Genomic DNA, 22,041 nt, shown 5'->3' on the forward strand with positions numbered 1-22,041 from the left:
ATGGGTTTTTGGTCAGTAGTATAGCAAGGGAGTACAGCGTGTCTCCATTAAGAAAACAGATAATCTTGCGCCATGCCCAGCTTGTGGTGAACAGAGTCTGAATATCCTTGAGGTCAGGCAGGATGCCCAGTGGGAGGAGCCATTGTTTGGGCAGCTAGGTCTCTTCCAGGAATAGCGTAGGGAAGACGTGAGTTGGGATGATACCAGTGGTGGGAAAATTGGCACTGCGCTAAGAGGGACCACAAATAAACCACGTTCATACCGGAGAATCAGCATATAGCAGCAATATCAGACCGCGGAGTGTGGTGAAAATGGAGTTTGATAGTGGAATAGGAATTCAGAAATAAATATAGAAATTGGGGTAATACCACTATTTTAATTATGGTAATACGACCTGCCATGGAAAGGGGGAGTTTGATCCAGCGATTCATCTGCATGCTCAGTTTGTCCACTGCAGGGCCACAGTTCAACTGTATGACTTGTTCTTTGCCGCGTGTATGTGCATGCCAAGGTATCGGATGGAGTCGCTACACCATGTTGGGGGAAGTCAGTCTGCACAGGCGACGCTTCATCCGTTAGGGGAAAAAGCTCAGATATTTTTTTCCAATTTTTATGCAGTCCAGAGAATTCGCCAAAGCTTACAATCTCGCGCCATCTTGAAAGTGAAAATGTGGCCCAGAGTGGGTAACTGCTCCAAGGGTTAACCAAATATATTGATATTTTTCTGAAAGATTTTTTTTTTTTAGATCAGCATCCATAAGGGTTATGTGGGGAGTTGAGAATGTTTTGGAAAAAAAGCCCTCTTCTCGATGCTCTTCACAATTCTCATATTGTACTTTTATTGCCTACAGACGCTTGAGCCTCCTCCTACCTACCACAAAGTCTAATCTTTGCCATATTCCTCAGCGTCTGTCTTGACATTTTCAGGCAAAAAGGCATTTTTCCACTGCACTGAACACATGAAAGCTTAAGAACAAGATATTTACCTTTAATAACAATCTTTCTGGTGTATTCTGTCTAGCTGCAGATTCCTCACCTTATGAATACATTCAGGTGCCAGAATGGATCTGGAGCTTTTTCTCAGCAATTTCCTTTGTGGGCTGCTAGGTGGCATCATGCAGCTCCCTATCGGGTTCATCCCTCCCTACAAGTGATATTGGGGCCACAATATAATCACCACCTTCATGCACCAATGCCAGTTTCTTTCTAATATCTATCTGCACCACTGGACAAGTAGACATCAATGATCAGGTGTGCCAGTGTGCAGATCTCTACGTAGAATCATTTTTTATATGGACCACGGGAACCGATTCCACAGAACAGGGTGCAGTGTGGGCCAGTGAAGAATCTTTGGTTAAAGCGCGTATTCACCAGAAAGAGCATTACTGAAGCTAAGTAACTTGTTCCTCTGATGGATACTATTAACCACAAACTCCCCACCCTGTAGTAGAGCCTCATAACTGTGTGGACTGGCACCAATGTATCAGCTTGGCAGATGTCCAAGACAGACACCCCACGCACCAGTGCAGTGGTGGCAGCCTTGGCTCTTTTGAAATGAGCCCAGTGAGCCTTGCTGAGATTGTTTTTTTCCAGTTCGTAACAGATGTAAATACTGAAAAAAGGATATCATCAGCTTCTTCACTGCCTTTCCCTTCTGTGTTCCAGAGAACCCAATGATGAGCTGTTCATCCACCCGATGACCCCTGGTGCAATCAATATAGAAGCGAAAAGCTCTCTCAGGGTATAAGCAATGAAGTCTTTCTTCCTTTTTGGATGAGTAAGGATGGGACAAAGAATGCAGGCAGGGTCATAGACTGCCTCATGTGGATGGGGTCACAACTTTCCTAAGCAATGCTGCCTTAGTCCTTAGCACTAGTGTGTTCCGGAGAAAAGGTGGTGTACAGTTATTGGTCAGTGTGTTTATAGCTCACTCACGCAACAGGCTGACATGGTCGCTACGAGGAACACTGTCTTCGGGGTAAGTAACTTTAGAAGACAACTGTGCATTGCTTCAAGTGAGGTGTACATTCAAAATGTGAGAATGAGATTCAGTTCCCATTGGGACATCACAAAAGAATTCGGAATAAACATGTGGGTTGGCCCTTTTGGGAAATGCATGTTTCTTGCAGATCCACATGGCAGTGGTGTTGTCCCCAAGGGCCAACAGGTTGATGTGGAGGCAGTCTTCCACCAGAGACCAGAGTTCTCGAATCTACACCACTCCCTGATGGCCTATCCAACCAGCAAATGCATCTGTCACAAATATTACCTCTGCATGGAGTAGGGTGAGGGGACCAGCCGCCGGTCTGACTGCGGTCCAGCAATCACCACCAAAGATCTTTTGCAATATCCTCCAACACATGGATGGAATTTGAGATGTTCCCTTTGTTGCTAAGTACATTGAGACTTCAGAGCCCACATGTGCCACCTGGTGTGGAAAGGCAGGCCGCAGACAGGATGCAGGAGGTCAAGAGGCTTCAGAGTTGCTCTCACTGAGACAAAGTCAAGGGCTGAAACATCGGGATCACAGCCCTAATACCTCAGACTTGTTGAGGCTGAGGGAAGGCTTGAAACAGTATAGTGCTCAGGATGGGTCCAACGAAAGGGAGCTTCTGTGAAGGAGTCAGGTGTGACTTTGGCATGTTGATGTTAAATTCCAAGCTGTCAACAGATCTTCAGTCGCTGAAGGAGATTTAAGATTTTTTGAGGAGAGCCCACCTTTAGCAACCAGTCACTGAGGTACAGGAAGGATTGTGTTCCCAACCTCCTTAAGTAGACAGCAACCACCATCACTTTTATGAACACCCAAGGGGCTCTGGTGAGACCAAAGGGGAGCACAGAGAACAGTAAGTGCTTGTGGCCTATGTGAAATAGCGGGTACCATCAGAAGGACTACAGGATAAGGATGTGCAAAACAGACATCCTGTAAATTCAAAGCTCTCATCCAGTCGCCTGGAAACAGGGCAGAAATAACTTGGGCCAGAGATAGCATTTTGAACTTATCCTTTTTGAAATATAAGTTCAACAGTTGTAGATCTAGAATAGTACAAAGCCATTCTTCCTTCTTCCGCACCAGAAAGTAATGGGAGCAGCAGCCACTTCCAATGCGGGTAGGCTCTCTATGGCTCCCTTCTTGAAGAGAGTCTGAACATCCTTCCGTAAAATATACAAGTGGTCCTCCGGAAGTTGCTGTGGTGTAGGATGCATGTCTGGAGGTGGGATAGGAAGGTTAGGGCATGCATAACCATCCTGATCTGAAAGAAACTTCTAACGAACAAGTTACTTTCCTTCGGTGTAGGAAAGTACCCTCTTTCTTGGCATGGTTACCCCCATTTTCTGCCTGTTGTCAATGTGTTTGACTGTGTTCACTGGGAACCTGCTAACCAGGATCCCAGTGATTAGGTTCTCTCCCTTCTAACTTGGTAACTTGTACCACTTTCACCCCACATTTGGCATACTGGTGCCCCCATGTAAATCCCTAGTATATGGTGTAAAGGTACCTAGGGCATTGGTGTACCAAGGGATCCCTATGGCCTGCAGTATGTATTATGCCAACCCATGGGCAGCCCATGCAAAGTGTTCTGCAGGCCTGCCATTGCAGCCTACGTGAAAGGGTGCATGCACTCTTTTTCACTACAGGTCACTGCTCCTGGTCACGGTAAGTCACCCCTACAGCAGGCCCTCCTAGCCCAGAAGGGAGGATGCTAGTACCTGTGTGTGATGGCATCCCTGCACTAGTAGAGGTGTGCCCATGAACTCCAGTGCCATTTTCATGGACTTCGTGAGTGTGGGGATGCCATTTTACCCTGTACTGGACATAGGTCACTACCTATGTCCAGCTTCATAATGGTAACTCCGTACCTAGGCATGTTTGTTATTAAACATGTCGGAATCATACCCCAATACTGTTGTCTTTACTGGAAGTATAATTCCATGCACTCTAGGGGCTTCTTAGAGTACCCCAGCATTGCTCCTACCAGCCATCCAGGGTTTTCCAGGCTGCCCAAGCTGCTGCCACCCCTCAGACAGGTTTCTGCCCTCCTGCTGCTTGAACAGTTCAAGCCCAGGAAGGCAGAACAAACGATTTCCTTTGGGAGAGGGCAGTAACACCCTCTCCCTTTGGAAATAGGCGTTACATAGCTTGGGAGGGGATAGCCTCCCAAGCCACTGGTATGCTTTGAAGGGCACATTTAGTGCCCTTCATGCATAAACCAGTCTACACTGGTTCAGGGATCTCCAGTGAAACGGGAGAAAGGAAAGGGGTGTGACCACTCCCCTGTCCATCACCACCCCAGGGGTGGTGCCCAGAGCTCCTCCAGAGGGTCCCTGGGATCTGCCATCTTGAATCTAAGGGTAGCAGGGACCTCTGGGAGCATCTGAGTGGCCAGGCCATGTCAGAACCCCCTCCTGATAGGTGGTCACCTGACTAGGGGACCAATTCCTCTTTCAGGGCTATTCAGGGTCTCTCTCTTAGGTGGGTCCTCAGATTCGGCTTGCAAAATTCCAGCAGGATTCCTCTGCAACCTTACTTCAATTTCTAGCCACTGGAACCGCGACTGGATCCTCCAGGAACCGACGATCTGCATTCACGAAGAAGACTCTTCCTGCAACATTGCTTCCACGACTCCTTCCAGCTTTAACAACTTTTCCCCAGCTATCCGTCTACTGAGGGTGGCAAGTCTTCAGTCTTCACGAGAAGGAAGAAGGAATCTCCCTTAGAGTGAAAGGGTCACTCCACTGCATCCACAGGCACCTACTGCAATGACAACCAGCTGTGTGGATCCCCTCTCATCCTGAGCTGTGTGGATCTTGCAGCACGGGTGGTGGTCCGGAGTAGTCCTCTTGGTCCTCTCTGCCAGCTGTCCAACTTTGGTGGAGGTATGCCCTTGCCTTCAACGCAGGACAGTAACCCTGTGCAAAGCCTCCCTTGCAGTTGCCAAGGCTTGTTTGCATCTCCTCCAAGGGATCTTCAGACTACGTGTAGCTCCAGTTCCCAGCACTCCTTCCTGCGACACACAGCCCTCTGCGTGGTTTTCCTGCGGCATGGGACCCTTCTTCAGTCGTGCTGCATGGGCTCTTCTGCGACTCCTGTGTCCTCCAGCCTGTGGGTGCTGCCCTTGCTCCTGTGGGCTTTCTGTGTCACTGAGGGTCTCCTCTGACTCCCACTCCTGGGTTGAGTCCTCCTGGGCCTTGCTGGTCCCCGGTAGCTCCACTTTTCGCCAACCGTAACCAATGTTCCCTTTAAGGTGCCCACTTGTGCGGCGCGCACAATTACTTTTCCCACCGCGCACACACGTTTACAAAGCGCGCACATTTTACTGCCTGCCTTTGCAGCAGCGCAGGACAAGCAGTATCCAGAGGAGACATCCCCGTGAATAAGGTTTGTGCTTTTACAGGAGTTACAGCAGGTCACGTTGTTTAATTAGCTTTGTCTGGCTGGGGGGCACCGGGCTGCATTCAGGGCAATAAATCATGCTTATCAGCAGCCTGGCTGGCTGGAGTGATCGCTTGCTAGATAAAATGTTTATTTTGTCACTGAGGGCATTGTGCTCGCCAGTGCATAATCTGTAAATAAAAAAACTTGCTGGTGCCCAAAGCCCTCATCTTAAACATGGCGCTGCTGCAATTAAAAGTGCAAACACAGAATTCTAAGGCAGTAATACTGAAGCCATCTCGGGCCTCTTCAATACATTTAAAGCCAGTCCCCGGCCCTTCAGCTCACTCTTGCAGCTTTCTGTTTTCTCCCATTGTGAAGCTTTTTTGTTTTTCTCTTTCTCCGTCTTGCCCATATGTGTCTTTTACTCGCAGTAAATGCTTGAGGCTTCAAAATAAGGGCCGGCGCTCAAAAAGAGGAAACAACAAGTAAAACGTTTCTCTTAAATAAAAAAAAGATGCCGGTGCCCAAAGCCCTCTTCTTAAACACGAGGCTGCTGCAATTAAAAATGCAAACACAGAATACTAAGGCAGCATAATACTGAAGCCATCTAGAGCCGCTTCAATACATTTAAAGCCAGTCCCTGGCCCTTCCGCTCAGTCTTGCAGCTTTCTTCCTTTGTGACACTTTTTTGTTCTTCTCTTTCTCCGTCTTTCCCATGTGTCTTTTACTCGCAGTAAATGTTTGAGTAAGAAAAATAAGCATCAGCCCTCAAAAATAAGTACTGGTACTCCGCACCGGAAACAACAAGTAAAATGTTTCTCTTTAAATCAGTGCCATATTCTTTATGGGCGGGCATTTGAAAGTGCAAACATCAGGATGGTGGCCAGGTGTCCCTGAGGATCACGAATTGCGACATGTCTTTTTAGTATTCATTAGGCAGCTCTTCAGCTGTGCAAATTGTGTTTTTGCAATTTAACCTTATAGTATGTGGGTTAGTTTACAAAATCAGATACTGGTCGCAAAAAGTTGATGTATAATTTGTGGCCAATTTTGGCAACTAATACAATATTACATCTGGCCTTCAACCTTTTATTCCTTTAAGTAAACAATGGCACAGTCATTTTACTTTGCGACAGATTATTTCTCAGTGTTATGTATCTTATTTGAATTTTGAGTCCACAATAGCACACGAAAAAACATAATGTATTATTGGATTACATGCCCTTAATCTTATGTATTGGCACTTGCTTAGTGCAGTGGTAACACAAACGTGTGATAAAACCCCATTCAGCACCGGAAACAACAAACTGTGACGTGATTCGCCATGGTGTCACTTGTATACTGCCCCACTTGGTTAGCCCCCCCCCCCCCTACTTTTTTTTTTTTTTTTTTTCACTTCCGCTATCTCAATCTGGAAAAGTCACCATAAGGAGAAGGGGATGATGTCTCTCCATTCTTACAATGTCACTCATGCTTTATTTCCCTGGTTGTGTTTTACCCCTTCTGCTTGTAATAACTTGTGCACAGCTGTTAAGATGGCACAGCAATTGTTTTCTTTCTTAAAGACTCTGGCACCCTCAAGGCTTGGACTCTACGATTTAAAGACTATAAATAAAGGGCAATAAAGATAAGGGGCTTACAGTTTGGGATGGAAAGATGTTTTTGGCTATTACATTTTTAGATATTTTCTTAGAGAAGTCTGCACTTCTATAACTACAGTGCTTCCTGAACTGGGTTATTTGTTTTTATATACTGTCCTTCTAATTGACTGATTTGGATAATCAGAATGCCTAGCCTTAATAACATGCTGCAAAACCGGAGAACACAAGAAGGATAAGTGCCAAATGCTGTACTCTGTACTGCAGGTTACAGATTAGGTAGTTGGTTATTGTGAGGAATTCCCAGGGTTATGGGTGGGCTAAAGTCACTGTCTGCATTAACGATCATGGGACTAAGCAAACTATGCCTTGATTTTGTCTGTTTGTTGAGCCCCCGCCGTGACTTCAGTTTGTAAGATGCACTATATTCAGGGCCACTAAAATTATGCAGTTGTGTGGCCCCAGCATTTTTGTATAGTTACAGATTTTGACACCAAAAATCTGCTTCCAAAATACATTGTTTGTAGCTCAAACGGTTCAAATATCACTAAAACCCACCACCTTATGAAGATGCGCAGTGGTAGGCCGTTCTTGTCACCTTTCTGTTGCTTGCTGTGAGTGCATGTGCTAGCTCATGCGTCTTGCTTGGGAGACTCTGTTGTGTACAGTCAAGGGCTTGGAGCCTGCATTTCACTTACTATTTGTTGGCTTGTGTGGCACTCTTCTCTACAGTCTTGTAATTCGTCACTGGAAGCCAAGCATCATTTCCGTTCCTCTGTGTGAAGCAGGTACCAAGCGCTGATTGATTCAACTTAATCTGTGCCCCTCCGCTGCTCCTGACATTAATGAGATACTATTTTCTTCTTTTTAACTTCTAATGCCCTGCCTTTTTTGCTTTAGTGGTAAAACAAAGCTATCGAGAGGCAAATGCCAATGATCTTGGTATTTATGTGCTGCGCTCGTGTGAATGGTCAATTTCTTGTCGCACGTATCCTTGGCTGCAGCGCACAGAGACCTTACACTGCCGCACAGAGTGGAAAAAAATTAGAGGGAACATGTAACCTTTGCCGAGGCTTGTTGGTGGATTTCCTGCACCAACACCGACTGCAATTCTTCTTCCAGCGTGGGACGTCGTCTGCATCCCTCAGGAACTCTTCACCGACTCAAGGGCTGCAGTGCTGACCTTCTTCACATCACAGTAACCAACTCTTGCATCCGCAGCTGGGTGGGTGGTAGCTCCTACTCCTCCTGGACTCTTCTGTGACTTCTGCACTTGATCCCCTTCTTCCACAGGTCTTCCTCTTTAGGAGTCCACTGCTGGTTTTGTGCAGTCTTGTCTGGGTGCTGCATTTCTTCTTTTCCTTCCTTTTGGGTGGTTTGGGGAAAATCCACTTAATTACTCCTTTTCTCCTGGTCGCTAGAGGGGACCTTGGTACTTAACTTTGGGGTTTCCTAGTACCCCCAGCTCCCCTCTGCACATTCCACTTACCTGGGTGGGCGTCCTGTGTTCGCATTCCATTTTTTTAGTATATGGTTTGGCCTCCTCCTAGGGTCACTATTGTCTAACTGCATTTGCACTGTTTTCTATCACTTCCTATGCCTATTTCTGGTAATTAGTGCATATATCTAGTGTGTTACTTACCTCCTATTTGAGGGTTGCCTCTCTAGTACTTTCTGGTATTGTATCACTAAAATAAAATACCTTTAGTTTTGTAACACTATGTTTTCTTTCATGTGTGTAAGTGCTGTGTGACTACAGTGGTATTGCATGAGCTTTGCATGTCTCCTAGATAAGCCTTGGCTGCTCATCTACAGCTACCTCTAGAAAGCCAGGCTTCTAGACACTGCCTACACTACACTAATAGGGGATACCTGGACCTGGTATAAGGTGTAAGCACCTTAGGTACCCACCACGCTTCCTACATTCGATAATGCATTATCTGGTAGAGATTCTACCAAGCTGCATATTCCTTACCTTTGAACTTCCCGAGGCATCAGGCTGGATCCAGAAACTTTTGCTTGAGCAATACCCCTGCGCACGTTGTCGGGTGGCTCCGTTCAGTTCTGTGTGGCATTGTCGGATGTGACGTTGTGGTCACCAATAGAAGTGCCACCCAGGAACATGACTTCGCACCCCAGGAGCGCAGAGTCATGACAAGAACACGCAAATATGTGTGTCCAAACTAGGGCCCTGAAAGGGATCACCCTGACCCTAGCAAATAAGTCAGCAGAGCGGGGAGGCACGCGTGGGTGTAAGGAATCTGCAGCTAGATCGTCTCTACCAGAAAATGCGTTACCAAAGGTAAGTAATTTGTTAATCTGACAGAGACTTCTAGCTACAGATTCCTTACTTTTCAATAGATCCCCAAGCCAATGTTACTGCCTAACAGATGTCCAGGACTGGGACTCCACGAGCTAACGCCATGGTCGCAGCTTTTCTCCTAGTGAAATGGGCTTATAAGTCCTCAGGAGGCTGCTTCTTAGACAGGGCGAAGCAGATCGTTATACAGAGAACAACCCACAGAAAATGGTTTGTTTCTGTACTGCCTGACCTTTCTTTGCTCCCACATATCCCACAAAGAATTGGTCACCCACCCAGAACTCTTTTGTGCGGTTAAGGTAGAACAACAACACTATTTTTGGGTCCAGCCGTTGGAATCACTCCTCTTCCTTAGAGGGATGAGGGGGTGCAAATAAGGCAGGAAAGAGGCACATGCCCCACCTTGTCAGGAAATACTGTGAGATATGGAGGCTTACGGACAAGTCCTGCAGCTCACTCACCCTCCGGGCAGACACTAGGAAGGCTGTCTTGATGGTAAGCAGCCGGAGGGGACAATTGTGCGGTGGCTCGAAGGGAGCACACATGAGGTATGTGAGAACTAAATTAAGATCACACTGAGGCATATTTAAAGGGTGAAGGTGGGAACATATGTAACAAGCCTTTTTAGAAACCTATTTACAGTAGGGGACTTAAACAACGAGGATTGGTCAGGCATCCGCAGTAAATTCTCTCCCCCTGTCACTTGGAATGGACAATTCCGAACTCTCTTTTCAAGGTAAATTGAAGACTCTACTCTTTTCAGCATAAATTCTCACTGTGATGCCTTCGTACTTCCTCAGTGCTGGGAGGCCTTCGGGTAGCCATGCGCTTTATAAATCTATTAAACTAAACTATACTAAACTAAACTAAAGAGGATAAAGCAGACAGATAGCCCTTAAGAGTGCCCAGAGCAGAGACCTGGTGAGCAAGAGATAGAATGAAAAGAAGAACCTCAGAGAGAGAAGCAGAAAGAGGATGTAAAGACTTCTCTGTACAATATACAGTTTTTGTGGAGGAACACCTGGTTGCTAAAATAACATTACAAACTTCGGGAGGAAGGTTGAAGGCTGTCCACTGTCACCGCTTAATCTCCATGCATAAAGGTGTAGAGTTCACAGGTTCGGGTGGAGAACTCTCCCCTACTGCTGCTACAGAAGATTCTCCCGAAGGTGCAGCCTGATTAGAGGATCAACTCTCAACTTCAGAATCTCGGTATACCAGATTCTTTGTGACCAGTCTGGAGCCACATGGATTGCTTGGCCCCAGTTGTTCTTGATCTTCTTGAGAACTCGGGGCAGGAGGGGCATGGGTGGAAAGACATATAGGAGGCTTGAGCTCCACTCACGACAAAAAGCGTAACTAAGCAATTGCTGCCTTGGAAACTCCAACACACAGTACTGCTGACATTGCGTGTTCTCTTCGGAGGTGAATAGATCTAACAAAGGCTCTCTCCACTTTTGAAAGGGTCTTTGCGCCACCTTCGAATGGAGACACCACTTGTGAACAACTAGGCAACGACGGCTGAGTTTGTCTGCCCTGATTTTCAGAGAACCTGCCAGGTGCTGAACCACTAGGGTTATGCCCTGCTGTTCCAGCCATGTCCACAGTCAGGGCCTCTCGACAAGGGTCCACAACCCTACCGCGTCCTGCTTGTTGCAGTTCCACATGGCAGTGGTGTTGTCCGTTAACACCTGCACTAAATTCCCCTTGACAGAGCGAAGAAATGCCTTGAGTGCTAGTCGGATCACGCAGAGTTCCAACAGACTGATGTGGAGACCAGATTCTGCCGGATACCAGAGTCCTCTGATCTCCACCTCTCCCAGATGGAAGCCCCATCTCAGAAGTGACACTTCTGTCATGACCGTAGGGAGAGGAGTCTGCCTCTGACTCAATTGCTCATAATCCACCACTGCAGGTCTTTTGCAATTTTCTCCGAGATCTGGACCATGTAGGAGACATTTGCCTGATGCTGCGCCCACTAGAACTTCAGGTCCCACTGCAGAGCCTGCATATGCCATCTGGCACAATTTACCAGCAGGATGCAGGAGGACATGAGGCCCAGCAGCCTCAAAGTCAGTCTCACCGAAACCCAGGACAGAGGCTGAAACATCGGTATCATAGCCTGAATATCCTGGACTCGCTGCTCGGGAGGATAAGTGCGAAACTTCACTGTGTCCAGAACAGCTCCTATGAAGGAAAGCATCTAAGAGGGAGTTAGGTGTCACTTCAGCACATTTAAAGTGAACCCCAGCAAATGCAGGTTATGTTGTAGTCTGGAAGTGGGAGACAACCGCCTGGGGCGAGCTCATCTTCAACGGCCAGTCATCGAGGTAGGGGGAAGACTGAAACCCCTGACCTGCACAGATGAGCTGCGACCATCGACATCACCTTGGTGAACACCTGGTGGCACTGCTAAGACCAAATGGCAGCAAGGTGAACAGAAAGTGTTTGTGGCCCACCTTGAACCACAGGTAATGCCTATAGGCTGGCAGGATGGGAATATGAAAATGCGCATGCTGTAAGTCCAGCGCTACCATCCAGTCTTCTAGGTCTACGACAGACAAGACCTGAGCCAACATGACCATCTTGAATTTCTTCTTCTTGAGGAAGAGATTTACGGTCCATGGGTCTAGAATAGGGCATAGCCCCTTGTTCTCTCTGGGTATCAGAATGTAGTGGGAATAACAACCACTGCCTACTTCTGATATTGGGACCCCTTCTATTTGCGCCCTTGGCCAAGAGTGATGTAACTTCCTCTCGGAGCAGAAACAAATGATCCTCCGCCAGCTGTTCGAATGATGGCAGCATGGGGTGAGGAAAGGATTGGAAAGGCAGGGCATAGCCCTTCCAAATGATCTGTAGTACCCATGCACCGATGTGATAGACTGCAAGTGGAGGAGATTATGTTGAATTCTCTCTCCAACTGGGCGAGCATGGTCCTGCAGAACCAAACTAGGAGGGCTTTCAGGCTGCAGTTGCCGGGGCTGGGTGGCAGAGGACATCTGACTTCCAGATCCTCCAGGTCTGAAGGCACAGCACCCTTGTTGTCGCATTGCCTGGGGTAGTTGCGTAGGATGGTGGCTGGCATAGGATGGTGCAGAGCCATACCCCTTCCGTAATCACAAAATGGGTGAAAGACAGACTGTTGATGAAGGGTCGCCAAGAGGCCCAAAGACTTGGCTGTAAGTCTGAGAGTCCTCAAAGCGCTCCAGGGCTGTATCTGCCTTCTCGTCAAACAAGCAAGTCCCATCAAAGGGCATGTCCATAACGTTTGCCTTGGTATCCCCCGAAAAAACAGATGTTCTCAGCCAGGCGTGGCGCCGTAAGGCCACTGTCGATGCACCTGCTCTGCCCAGCGAGTCAATCGTATCCAAGCCACACCGAATGGTGTACTTTGCTGCGTCCCTCCCGTCTTTTGCTGCTTGGGAGATTATGGCCCGGGCCTCCTCCAGGACCCGAGGCAGCACTTGTGCAACCGTATCCCAAATAGTATGTGAGAAATGGCCCCCAAAAAATGAGGTGTTCACTGACCTGAGGGCCAGGCTGGTGGGAGAAAACAATCTTCCCAAGATGGTCCAACCTCTTGGATTCCCGGGCCGGGGGAGCAGAAAGGAATGCGCTATGGGCAGTTGAGGCTTGGACTACCAAGCTCTCAGGGGTGGGGTGTTGACTGAAGAAACTAGGGTCTCCTGGTGCAGCGCGGTGGCGGCAGTTGTTCATCCTATTTACAGGAGCCCCTGTGCTGGGCTTGGACCCACATTCCCAGCAGGAGGTCGGTAAGTGCTTTGTTTAAGGGCAGGAGAGGTTCGGAAGTAGAGGCCCCAGGCTGAAGCGCTTCAGTCAACATGTTCGTCTTGCAAGTCACTGAGGGCAGTTTGAGGTCAAGGTCATCCGCTGTCCTACCCACCACCATTACATAGGAAGCTTTCTTCTCCGTAGCCACAGTGGGGGGAGAGAGCAGGACAGTATCTGGAGAGGTGTTCTGGCCACTAGCCTCTCCTAGTTCCTCATACAATTCCAAAGATCTTTCTAACTGGTGTCCGGTGACACCTCCCAATCTTCTACCATGCTTGGCTGTGAACAATAAGATTCAGGAAATGATCAGGCACCTGTGGGTCCGTTGGACCCGGAATCAATGTTGTGCGACACAATTCTAACTCTGGACCGTCGGGAATCAGCATGGGGCTTGCGCCTCCGGTGGGCAACAGCGGCACCGAGAGCATCGGAACCAGCGTCAGAGAAGGTCATCTGGATTCGCTTCCAATTTTGGAGCATGTGCACCCAGGTGTTGGTGAGCTGCTGGTTGTCTGGTGATCTTGCACCCACTCCTGGCTTTCCAGGCACCTGGTGCTGCCCATACTCAAGTGGCAGCTTGCTTGCTATGCTTTCCTACTCTAGCACCCTATGATACATTTTGCCTACAGCATCTTCTAGGCATTTCCTCTGCTGGCAGCATCTACCATGGTGCCTGTAGACCAAGTTGATGCTTCTGACACTGCCATAACCCTAGCAGCCTTTCTTTTGCTGTCATAGTCCTTGCCGATTGTTCCACCATCAGTGCTAGTATCAACATCATCTACAGCAGCATTTCTCATTTCGGAGTTAACTAGGAACATAAAACTTTTGTTGGAACACAAAAAGAGGTAGAAGAACTCGACCCTGCCCCACAATCTCCAAATCCGTAACAAATACCACACAAAAAAGTGGGGCAAGTATGTGATCCACACACTCAATTTCTAAAGCTATAACTTTCGGGAACCCCTATTTTCCACTATTATCCCCTAATAACATACACTGTTCATGGACGGAAAAGCAACACCGACATGACCATGGTATGCTTCAGCCTTGGCCAGTCCGCCCTATCGAGTTAAGATCGTATTAACCCAGCGGTCTCAACCTTGGCCCTAAGAAAATCTGGGAAAAGGGAGCTCAGAATAAAGTATGTTCTGGTGCATAATGGGGGCCAGACCTTAAAACCATAAAACTGCCTCTGTACATACCCTGGATATCTCTCTTATTATTGGGAGTCGCTCAGGGTAGGATTAAAAAACTGTGGCTCCAATTTTAGGTACAATCCTAGAAAGGTGTCTGGGAGTAATAAGGATTCACCACACATCCTCGTTCATTAATGTCAACATGTTTTGGCCCACCACTGAAAAAGGATACCCACCTGGAGAAATTTTTTGCTTCCAGGTGAAGGGTCCTAGGCCTTCGCCAGGGCACGTCTGTCAAAAGGTCCCTACTGTCTGTCAAGTATGCCTAAAACATGCACAGAGGTAAGCCTAAATCTTACCTCTACCCTAGTCCTTGTCAGCATACCTAATAATATTAGGATACTCAGTATGAAGATCGTTAGTCCACTGAGTAAAATAAAGTAGAAAAAAGGAAATTATACAAAAGTTGTTTACCCAAAAATCTGGTGTGAATCAGTCTTAAACATACACAGCGAAAGAAAACCCATGATCCTCATCCACACAAATTATTTGCAATCTTTGTGTTCAAATAATCATGTGAAACATGCAAGAAATGTGTCTGTACCACTTACACTGCAGTCGTCAGGGTTTTGTCTCATCAATCACTGTGCAGGGGGACCTCACCTGTAGTCACACACTAAAGATCAATTAAAAAATTGGTTGCTTTCTTACGGGGCACATTCATGTCCATTCCCATATACCTGCCTAGCGGCCTATGATGCAGGACGAAGATGGTGGTTCCACTTCATCAGGGCCATGTGGGAGCACACCTTGGCAGATAGTTTGGCACAGATCTGGGCTGCCAAGCACATTCTTAAATTCTATCTTGATGGTATTGATTCAGTGGCCAGGACTAGAGTTCATGATGACCATCTGTAGGCATGTCTGGAGGCCCTCAACTGATCTACAAGGAGAAGTCCAGGCAAACCTGATAGATATGTTCTTTTGTTGATGCCCATCACTTTGCCAAAAAGCCCTCTGGCTCTACATGGAATTAATGCCACTGCTCGATCTTTGGGCTTGTGTTATATAGCGTGGAGAATATGGCTGAGTGGACTGTTGCCCTCCTGCATCGTTTGTAAAAAACACACACACTTCTTGGTAATGTCAAGGCCATTTTTCTGTGGCAAATACTGTGTTTTTTACAGGCATCGCCACCTGTCATCCTGGTCAACAGAATTCTATGTTCTATGGCTACGAGGGCATGATGCTTTCAAGGGTTACCAACATCACCAGAAGCAGTTTCCATCCCTGTCTTCCCTACCATACCCCGTTGTTAATGCATCCCTTGTAAGAGTGCATATATCCTTTGTGAAGGAGGTCCTTTATGCCCTGGCATGTGCTGGTATTCCATCATTGCAGGTCACTGAGGCTCTCTGATTGTGCAAGGGGATTCACCCTTACTCTTCAGGAGTCCCTACACTTACATTTGTTTCTGTCTCTCAGCAGGATGTTTCGTATTGTACACTTGAAGCTTTCACACTCCGAGCAAGATGCAATAACTGTGGGTTTCATTGTTCAGAAATTTCCTATTCTTAAGGAGGTCTTCAAGTAGCTGTCCTTGCACAGCTTTATTTAGCCCTAAAGTCTAGCGTTTGTCTACTTTGTCCTGCAGAATGTGTTTCCTTCTTCAGCTCTGCAGTTTTGCTTATTGACGTGGTAAAAGCACTATGGCCCTCATTCCGAGTTTGGCTGGCGGCGGTGGCCGCCAGCCAAACGGGAACCGCCACTTGGCCGCTCCGCGGACAAAAGACTGCGGAGGCCATTCTGGCTTTCCCGCTGGGCCGGCGGGCGCCCGCCAAAGGAGCACCCGCCGGCCCAGCGGGAAAGGCCCTGCAACAATGAAGCCGGCTCCGAATGGAGCTGGCGGAGTTGCAGGGGTGCGACGGGTGCAGTTGCACCCGTCGAGATTTTCACTGTCTGCAATGCAGACAGTGAAAATCTTTCTGGGGCCCTGTTAGGGGGCCCCTGCACTGCCCATGCCAGTGGCATGGGCAGTGCAGGGGCCCCTGGGGGCCCCCACAACACCCGTTCCCGCCATCCTGGTTCTGGTGGTGAAAACTGCCAGAAACAGGCTGGGGGAAGGGGGTCGGAATCCCCATGGCGGCGCTGCAAGCAGCGCCGCCATGGAAGATTCTCCCAGCCGAGGGTAATCCGGCGGGAAACCGCCGGACCCGGCTGGGCGGAAGCCGCGGTCGGAATACAGAAGGAAGCACCGCCAGCCTGTTGGCGGTGCTTCCGTGGTCGTCGACCCTGGCGGTCGATGACCGCCAGGGTCAGAATGACCCCCTATATGTCTTTACACAGATAATATTGGTAAATATGATGAACCATGTTTCTGGACTGGGATGCAAGAATTCCTGTGTATCAAGCACTGACTTCAGGTGGTGGGCTTGACATGGCTGTAATGAACCACCCTCTTCTTCCCACCCCCACCCCGTGGCACAGGTGTTTTCTGATCATCTGTGCTCAACTTGAACCTTTCTGCAGCGTCATCACCAAACATTTTGCCTTTAACCTTCCAGTTTTCTTATACCATTTTTGTAAGCTTTTAGAACTCTGTACACTCTAACACTGCTAACCAGTGCTAAAGTGCTTATGCTCCCTCCCGTAAACATGTTGTAATTGGCTTACACCCACTCAGTACATTTATTTACTTGTACATCCCTAGTAAAGTGGTACTACTTGTACTCAGGGCCTGTAAATTAAATGCTACTAGTGTACTTGCAACACTTTCTCTGCCAACCACTTAAGTAGCCTTTTTAAACATGTCTCCGGTCTGCCACTGCAGCCTGTGTGTCAGTTTTAAAACAGCCATGTCGTCCAGGCAAAATAACCCTTCTGCCAGGCTTAAACCTACCTTTTTAAGACATATAAGTGATCCCTAAACAGCCCACAGGACAAGGTACAATGTGTTTTTAAAGTTGGACATGCACTTTTAACTTTTACCTGTCCTATTAGTAAAAAACTCTTAAATTTGTTTTTCACTACTGCAAGGCCTGCCTCACCCATCGGATAACATTGGATTACCTTATTACATATAAGTGATAACTTTCAACTGGGAGCAGGTAGGTAAGTCGAGTTTTCTCTCTAAAGAACTGTAATTTTAAAACCTTTTATAGTAAAGTTGGGTTTTAATTCACAATTCTAAAAATGCCACTTTTAGAAAGTTGGCATTTTCTTCTCGCTACCATTTGGTGCCTGCAGCCTGTCTCCTGGGTCACATGAGTAGGTGGAGCTGTCAGTTGGTCTTTGTGTATTACTCACAGAGAGTGAGGCAGAGAGGGTATTGGTGTTGGCAGCGTTGGCCATCCTTGACTTAATAGTCAGTATAATTTTGTCAAATGATACTCTTTTCTTTTGCTAGTCATTCTTTTACTTTTGAAAAAAGGACCCTGATGCCGCTCTATAGCAGCAAATGGATTACTGACCTTGGACCACAGTGAACTCTGGATGTAGCACGACAGACCCAGAGCTTATACTGACAATCAACTATCAAGACAAAGGTTAAATTGAATACATATAGAAATAATAACTAAAGTGTAATTTAATGTCTGATATAATATAAAATAGTTAGTCAGTACATACAAATATATAGCCAATTGATGTAAATCTCTTTTAGCTCTCTTACTCTCAATCTAAATACTCATCTCAGAATAGCATTAAAAATATCCACGTTCTTTGGCCCCATTATGATGTAATAAAATACCTTCTGAAGATGTCCAATTAAAAATAAATCTCAGTTTCCCATAGCAAATTCAATAGGTCTTTTAGTCTAAATGCTTTAATTACCTATTTCTCTAATGCTAGCAAATTAGTTGTTATTGGCATTTATTGTAAACTCAACATTTATTATAAACTATATGGTCCTTGTGTTATCCATCCAAAATACAATAATAATCACATATACTATTGCAGCCTCCTGGTGTCTTGCTCCTTCTTTCTTGCTTTGAAATGCAATTTCCTTCCTTTTAACCATGTTTTCAGATCAGGAAATATACACCATGATAGCCTGACTACCTGCATTAGCAATAAGTAAACATCACTGGGAGTATGGTTACACGCTCCATTTGCAGTGTGAAAGAAAATACCAATAAAACTGGTTTATGAAAAAAAGATTACTTAAAGAAGGGAGCAGGCAAACCTTGGTATCTATATACGTAAGGATCAAAGATATGAAATTAAAGTTGACCCAAAACAATTCAGTGGAGCATTTACTGGGCAAAGTGATGTTTTGGAAGAGGACTCTTTTTCAAAATCCACCTTGTTTCACAGTTTGCCTTCATGACCCTCTTACCTCCGAGCCTGGATAAACCTTTTTACTAAGGCCATTTTGCTCTGAAGATCAACAAGCTTGCTCTCCTGCTCTTGGGGGTTCCTCATCTTAGCCTTAGAAAGGCACTTGTATGCTTCAGTCAATGCACCCAAAGCTTTTTCATAATTCTGATACTCATCAATCTCAACCTACAAGTAACAAACACAACAAAGGATTTCAGTATTGTTTAAATGAGTCACATTAGATATTGTGACTAGGCCTATATTGAACGTCACTTACCTGAGAACAAGCATCATAAAAGCCAGCTAACAGGTCAAGAGCCCTTCCTTTGGTGTAGAAGCTAATAATATTCTTCATGATCTCTGGTTCCTTGCGCCAGTCCAATGATTGAAGGTAATTTGCAGCCATAATATAGATCTCTTTCTGTCGTGACACAGTAGCAAAGAACACAATCTTCTCAGTATCACCAGACTTCAGGAGGGACCTCATTGCCTGTGGTCAAAGTAGGGATATTAGTCACCTATGTGGCCCAGGAACAGGAAGCAACTTACACTGACAAACATCAGAGCAGACAGAAAGAAGAAGTCACCTTTCCAAGAAATAGGACTACTGTTGACATAAAAGTAGAATGTCAAAAATGAAAGAGAAAGCGCTCCTTGTAGAAGTTGATAGTGAATATTTAAACTGTTAGCATAAATTTTAACTGTACAATAATCCTGATCTAGTCCACTTTACTATCTTACTTTTTCTCTTAGCCTGATAATGTTTGCTGTCATATCCTATCTGAATCCAGTGGGGTAGATCATGTTTTTGCCATATTTGCTCCTCTGTGGAAACAATCTAAAGGGTGTGAGTGTTCTTGATACTTTCCAAGTGCACTACAGAGTTCTTTATGACTGATTTGTTGAATGGTTATTGTTTGACATTGAACTCAATCTAACTACATTTGTTTTTAAATAAAATGTTAAGGTCACCTTTTGAACAATACCATAGAAAGAATTTTGAGAGAGGAAAAAGTGACAACCATAATTCATTACAGACAAAGGACTAAAGGATACATAGCACTGAAACACCTATACCAAGAATGTTCAACAAATCAAGCAGGACAAGATCCAAGCCAGATTTTCTGGATAGCCACAAACGATAATCCACATACATTTAGCCTAAACAGACCTAATTTAAATGTCACAGGTTTTCATTAAACAAGTGCAAACCTCTGGGCATTCCAGACCTATGGACGACACTCCTGACCTAGATGATATACATAAGATAGGTTACAGCATTCACTATCTAATCACCCTCAATTACCTTTAGCTTATTTCCTGCTTGTGTGTATTTCTTGGTAGCCAAATGATAGTTGCCTTGTCGCATACAACAGTCAGCGATCCGCTCGAGCAGTTCTCGTCTGGAGTCTTCAGATAGCTCTTTGGAGTCTTTAGAGACTGTCATTTTTTCAGCCATCTCCTCAGTGATGATCAGATTCTGCTCTAGACACAGTTGAAGGGCCTCATAATACTAAGAGTGACAGAAGAAAAAAAGGATTTGAAATAATAGGTTTTAACCCAGAGAGGTGAGAAACACATTACAGTAGACCGCAATCAGGAACCACAACGTCTGGTGAGCCATTGATGCTTTCTACACCCATGCTGCAGCACCCAGTCTCTAGGTGCAGTTAAGCAGGGGTAACACAACCTGCACTTACTGCACAAATGATCTAGACTGTTAAATAAAATGAAATAAAGCAAAGAAATCTTTGTAAGTTTACGTTTTGATGTTGAGGTAAGCAGTGACAATTGCCAGATTTTTAACAGTGTATCACAATTTCTATCAACTTTGCACCAACAATTTAAGAAGAGAAAGGACTGAGAGTACAAGATTTATCGTAGTTTTCCCTATGTCCCTTTTGCAGATTATTTAACTTCAAGGTAGGCCAACAAACACACTGGATCCTAGAAAATCATTTGACAGAGAATGCTGGCACTACTTTTTGTCCGTTCCTGCTGCAACACTATTTTTGTGCCGAAATAGCAAAACCGTGACAATAGTTCCCAAATATTCTGAATGTCTGGGAACCAAATGACTTTGCACTGATGATTAAATCTTTGGGAGTTACCGTGGAAAAAGAGCTAACGTTTTTTCAGGTGAGATCAATGCTGTCTGCTTCTGCTTCGTTTCTTTTTTTTGCACAGAAAACATTAAGAAAGCCACTTTGTTACAGATGGAGCATCATTATAGGTTTATAGCTGCCTGCGTTCTGTCAGATGTTGATAATTGCACTAGCCATCACCTAGGATACCATGATCCTCTATAATTAAATTACAAAGGATACAGAACTTTGTGGTGCACTTGGTGGACAGTTTAAAAAAAAGACGTTACATGTTTCTACTGCTTTCAGGAATTTACACTGGCTGCTGGTGAGATAAAGGATATGCTTTAGGGTTTTTTGATTTAGGCATAAACATACGTGATCAATAAGTACCGCCTGAAAAAATGCTTCCCTCACTAAAGGACTGCCATATAACTGCCATTAGGCCCTTTTAAAAGATGAAAAATGAATGGTAACTGTTTTTATAGGTACAAAAGTCTCACATATTTCAAACATTGCACTGCTGCTTTAAAGCAGCCAACGAGCTCCAGAGTAGCAGAATAAATGCAGCATAGTGGGAGCTGGTGGCTCAGTCTACTGGGGTGGTCTACTAAATGCTACAGGATCTAAAAAACATAATACCTCCATTCCCATTACTGTAATGGAAAGGAACACGGGTCATGTATCATTGTAATGAAGATACCCAGTATGGAGAACTGATATTAACGATTAGTAACTTTTCCTTCATCATGAGCTCCTCGTTAAGATAAATTAAACCTGAGCAGAGCAGCTAGCTCCTCGCTTCTCAAGTATGTGGGAGAGGCATACAGAACAGAAGTAAAAACAGATGACCCCGAGATGTCCGGGCAAAATTGCATACTTTTAAGGTGAAGGAAGCGATCTTACAAGCGTCCTGGAAGGTGGAAACAGTTTCCTTCCAAGTGATGACATGCTCCGTATTTCCAGTACATTGGACCCACCACTCTGGCAAGAAGACTCCAGTTCAGACCAGTCACAGATAAACTTAATCTGGAAAACATTAAATACAGGTGGATTTTCCCATTTGGCCCTGCCTTCGTTTACCAAAATAAATTGCACCACTTTACAGAGGTGATAGAAGCTGAGACCCTCCTGGGTCTAACACCTTCAGACTGCAGGGTTGCAGAAGGACCCCAAGAGCCATCTACTTTTGGTCCCTCGGCTGGAGCTGACAAAGGTTCTTGGCTCCCCCAAAGACGCCCAAGATGGCTATGAAAGGGATGGTGCTGAGTGGACTCCGACCCTTCTTCATAAACTTCTGCTAAAATTTACCACTTATTTGTCTTGATAGTATCTTTAGAACTGTTCACCTCTCGTGAGCTACAGTTGCCATGAATTGACCCCGCAGGTCCCGTTGGGCCTAAATGCTTCC

At 45.8% G+C, this 22,041-nt stretch overlaps 1 protein-coding gene across 5 annotated transcripts in view; it reads right to left on the reverse strand.

Annotated features, from left to right (window-relative positions):
- The window catches only part of IFT140 (intraflagellar transport 140), a 1,792,511-nt gene that overhangs the window by 41,969 nt on the left and 1,728,501 nt on the right, over positions 1-22,041 (reverse strand). For all 5 annotated transcript variants that reach the window (XM_069210629.1, XM_069210628.1, XM_069210630.1 and 2 more), the window contains 3 exons: positions 19,853-20,059; positions 18,824-19,036; positions 18,566-18,732 (listed from right to left, as the gene is read on the reverse strand). In XM_069210629.1, the coding sequence (XP_069066730.1) occupies positions 18,566-18,732; positions 18,824-19,036; positions 19,853-20,059 (587 nt within the window). The remainder of the gene's footprint in view (positions 1-18,565; positions 18,733-18,823; positions 19,037-19,852; positions 20,060-22,041) is intronic.

Source organism: Pleurodeles waltl, chromosome 10, assembly GCF_031143425.1.
Source record: "Pleurodeles waltl isolate 20211129_DDA chromosome 10, aPleWal1.hap1.20221129, whole genome shotgun sequence".
Lineage (NCBI taxonomy): Eukaryota > Metazoa > Chordata > Amphibia > Caudata > Salamandridae > Pleurodeles > Pleurodeles waltl.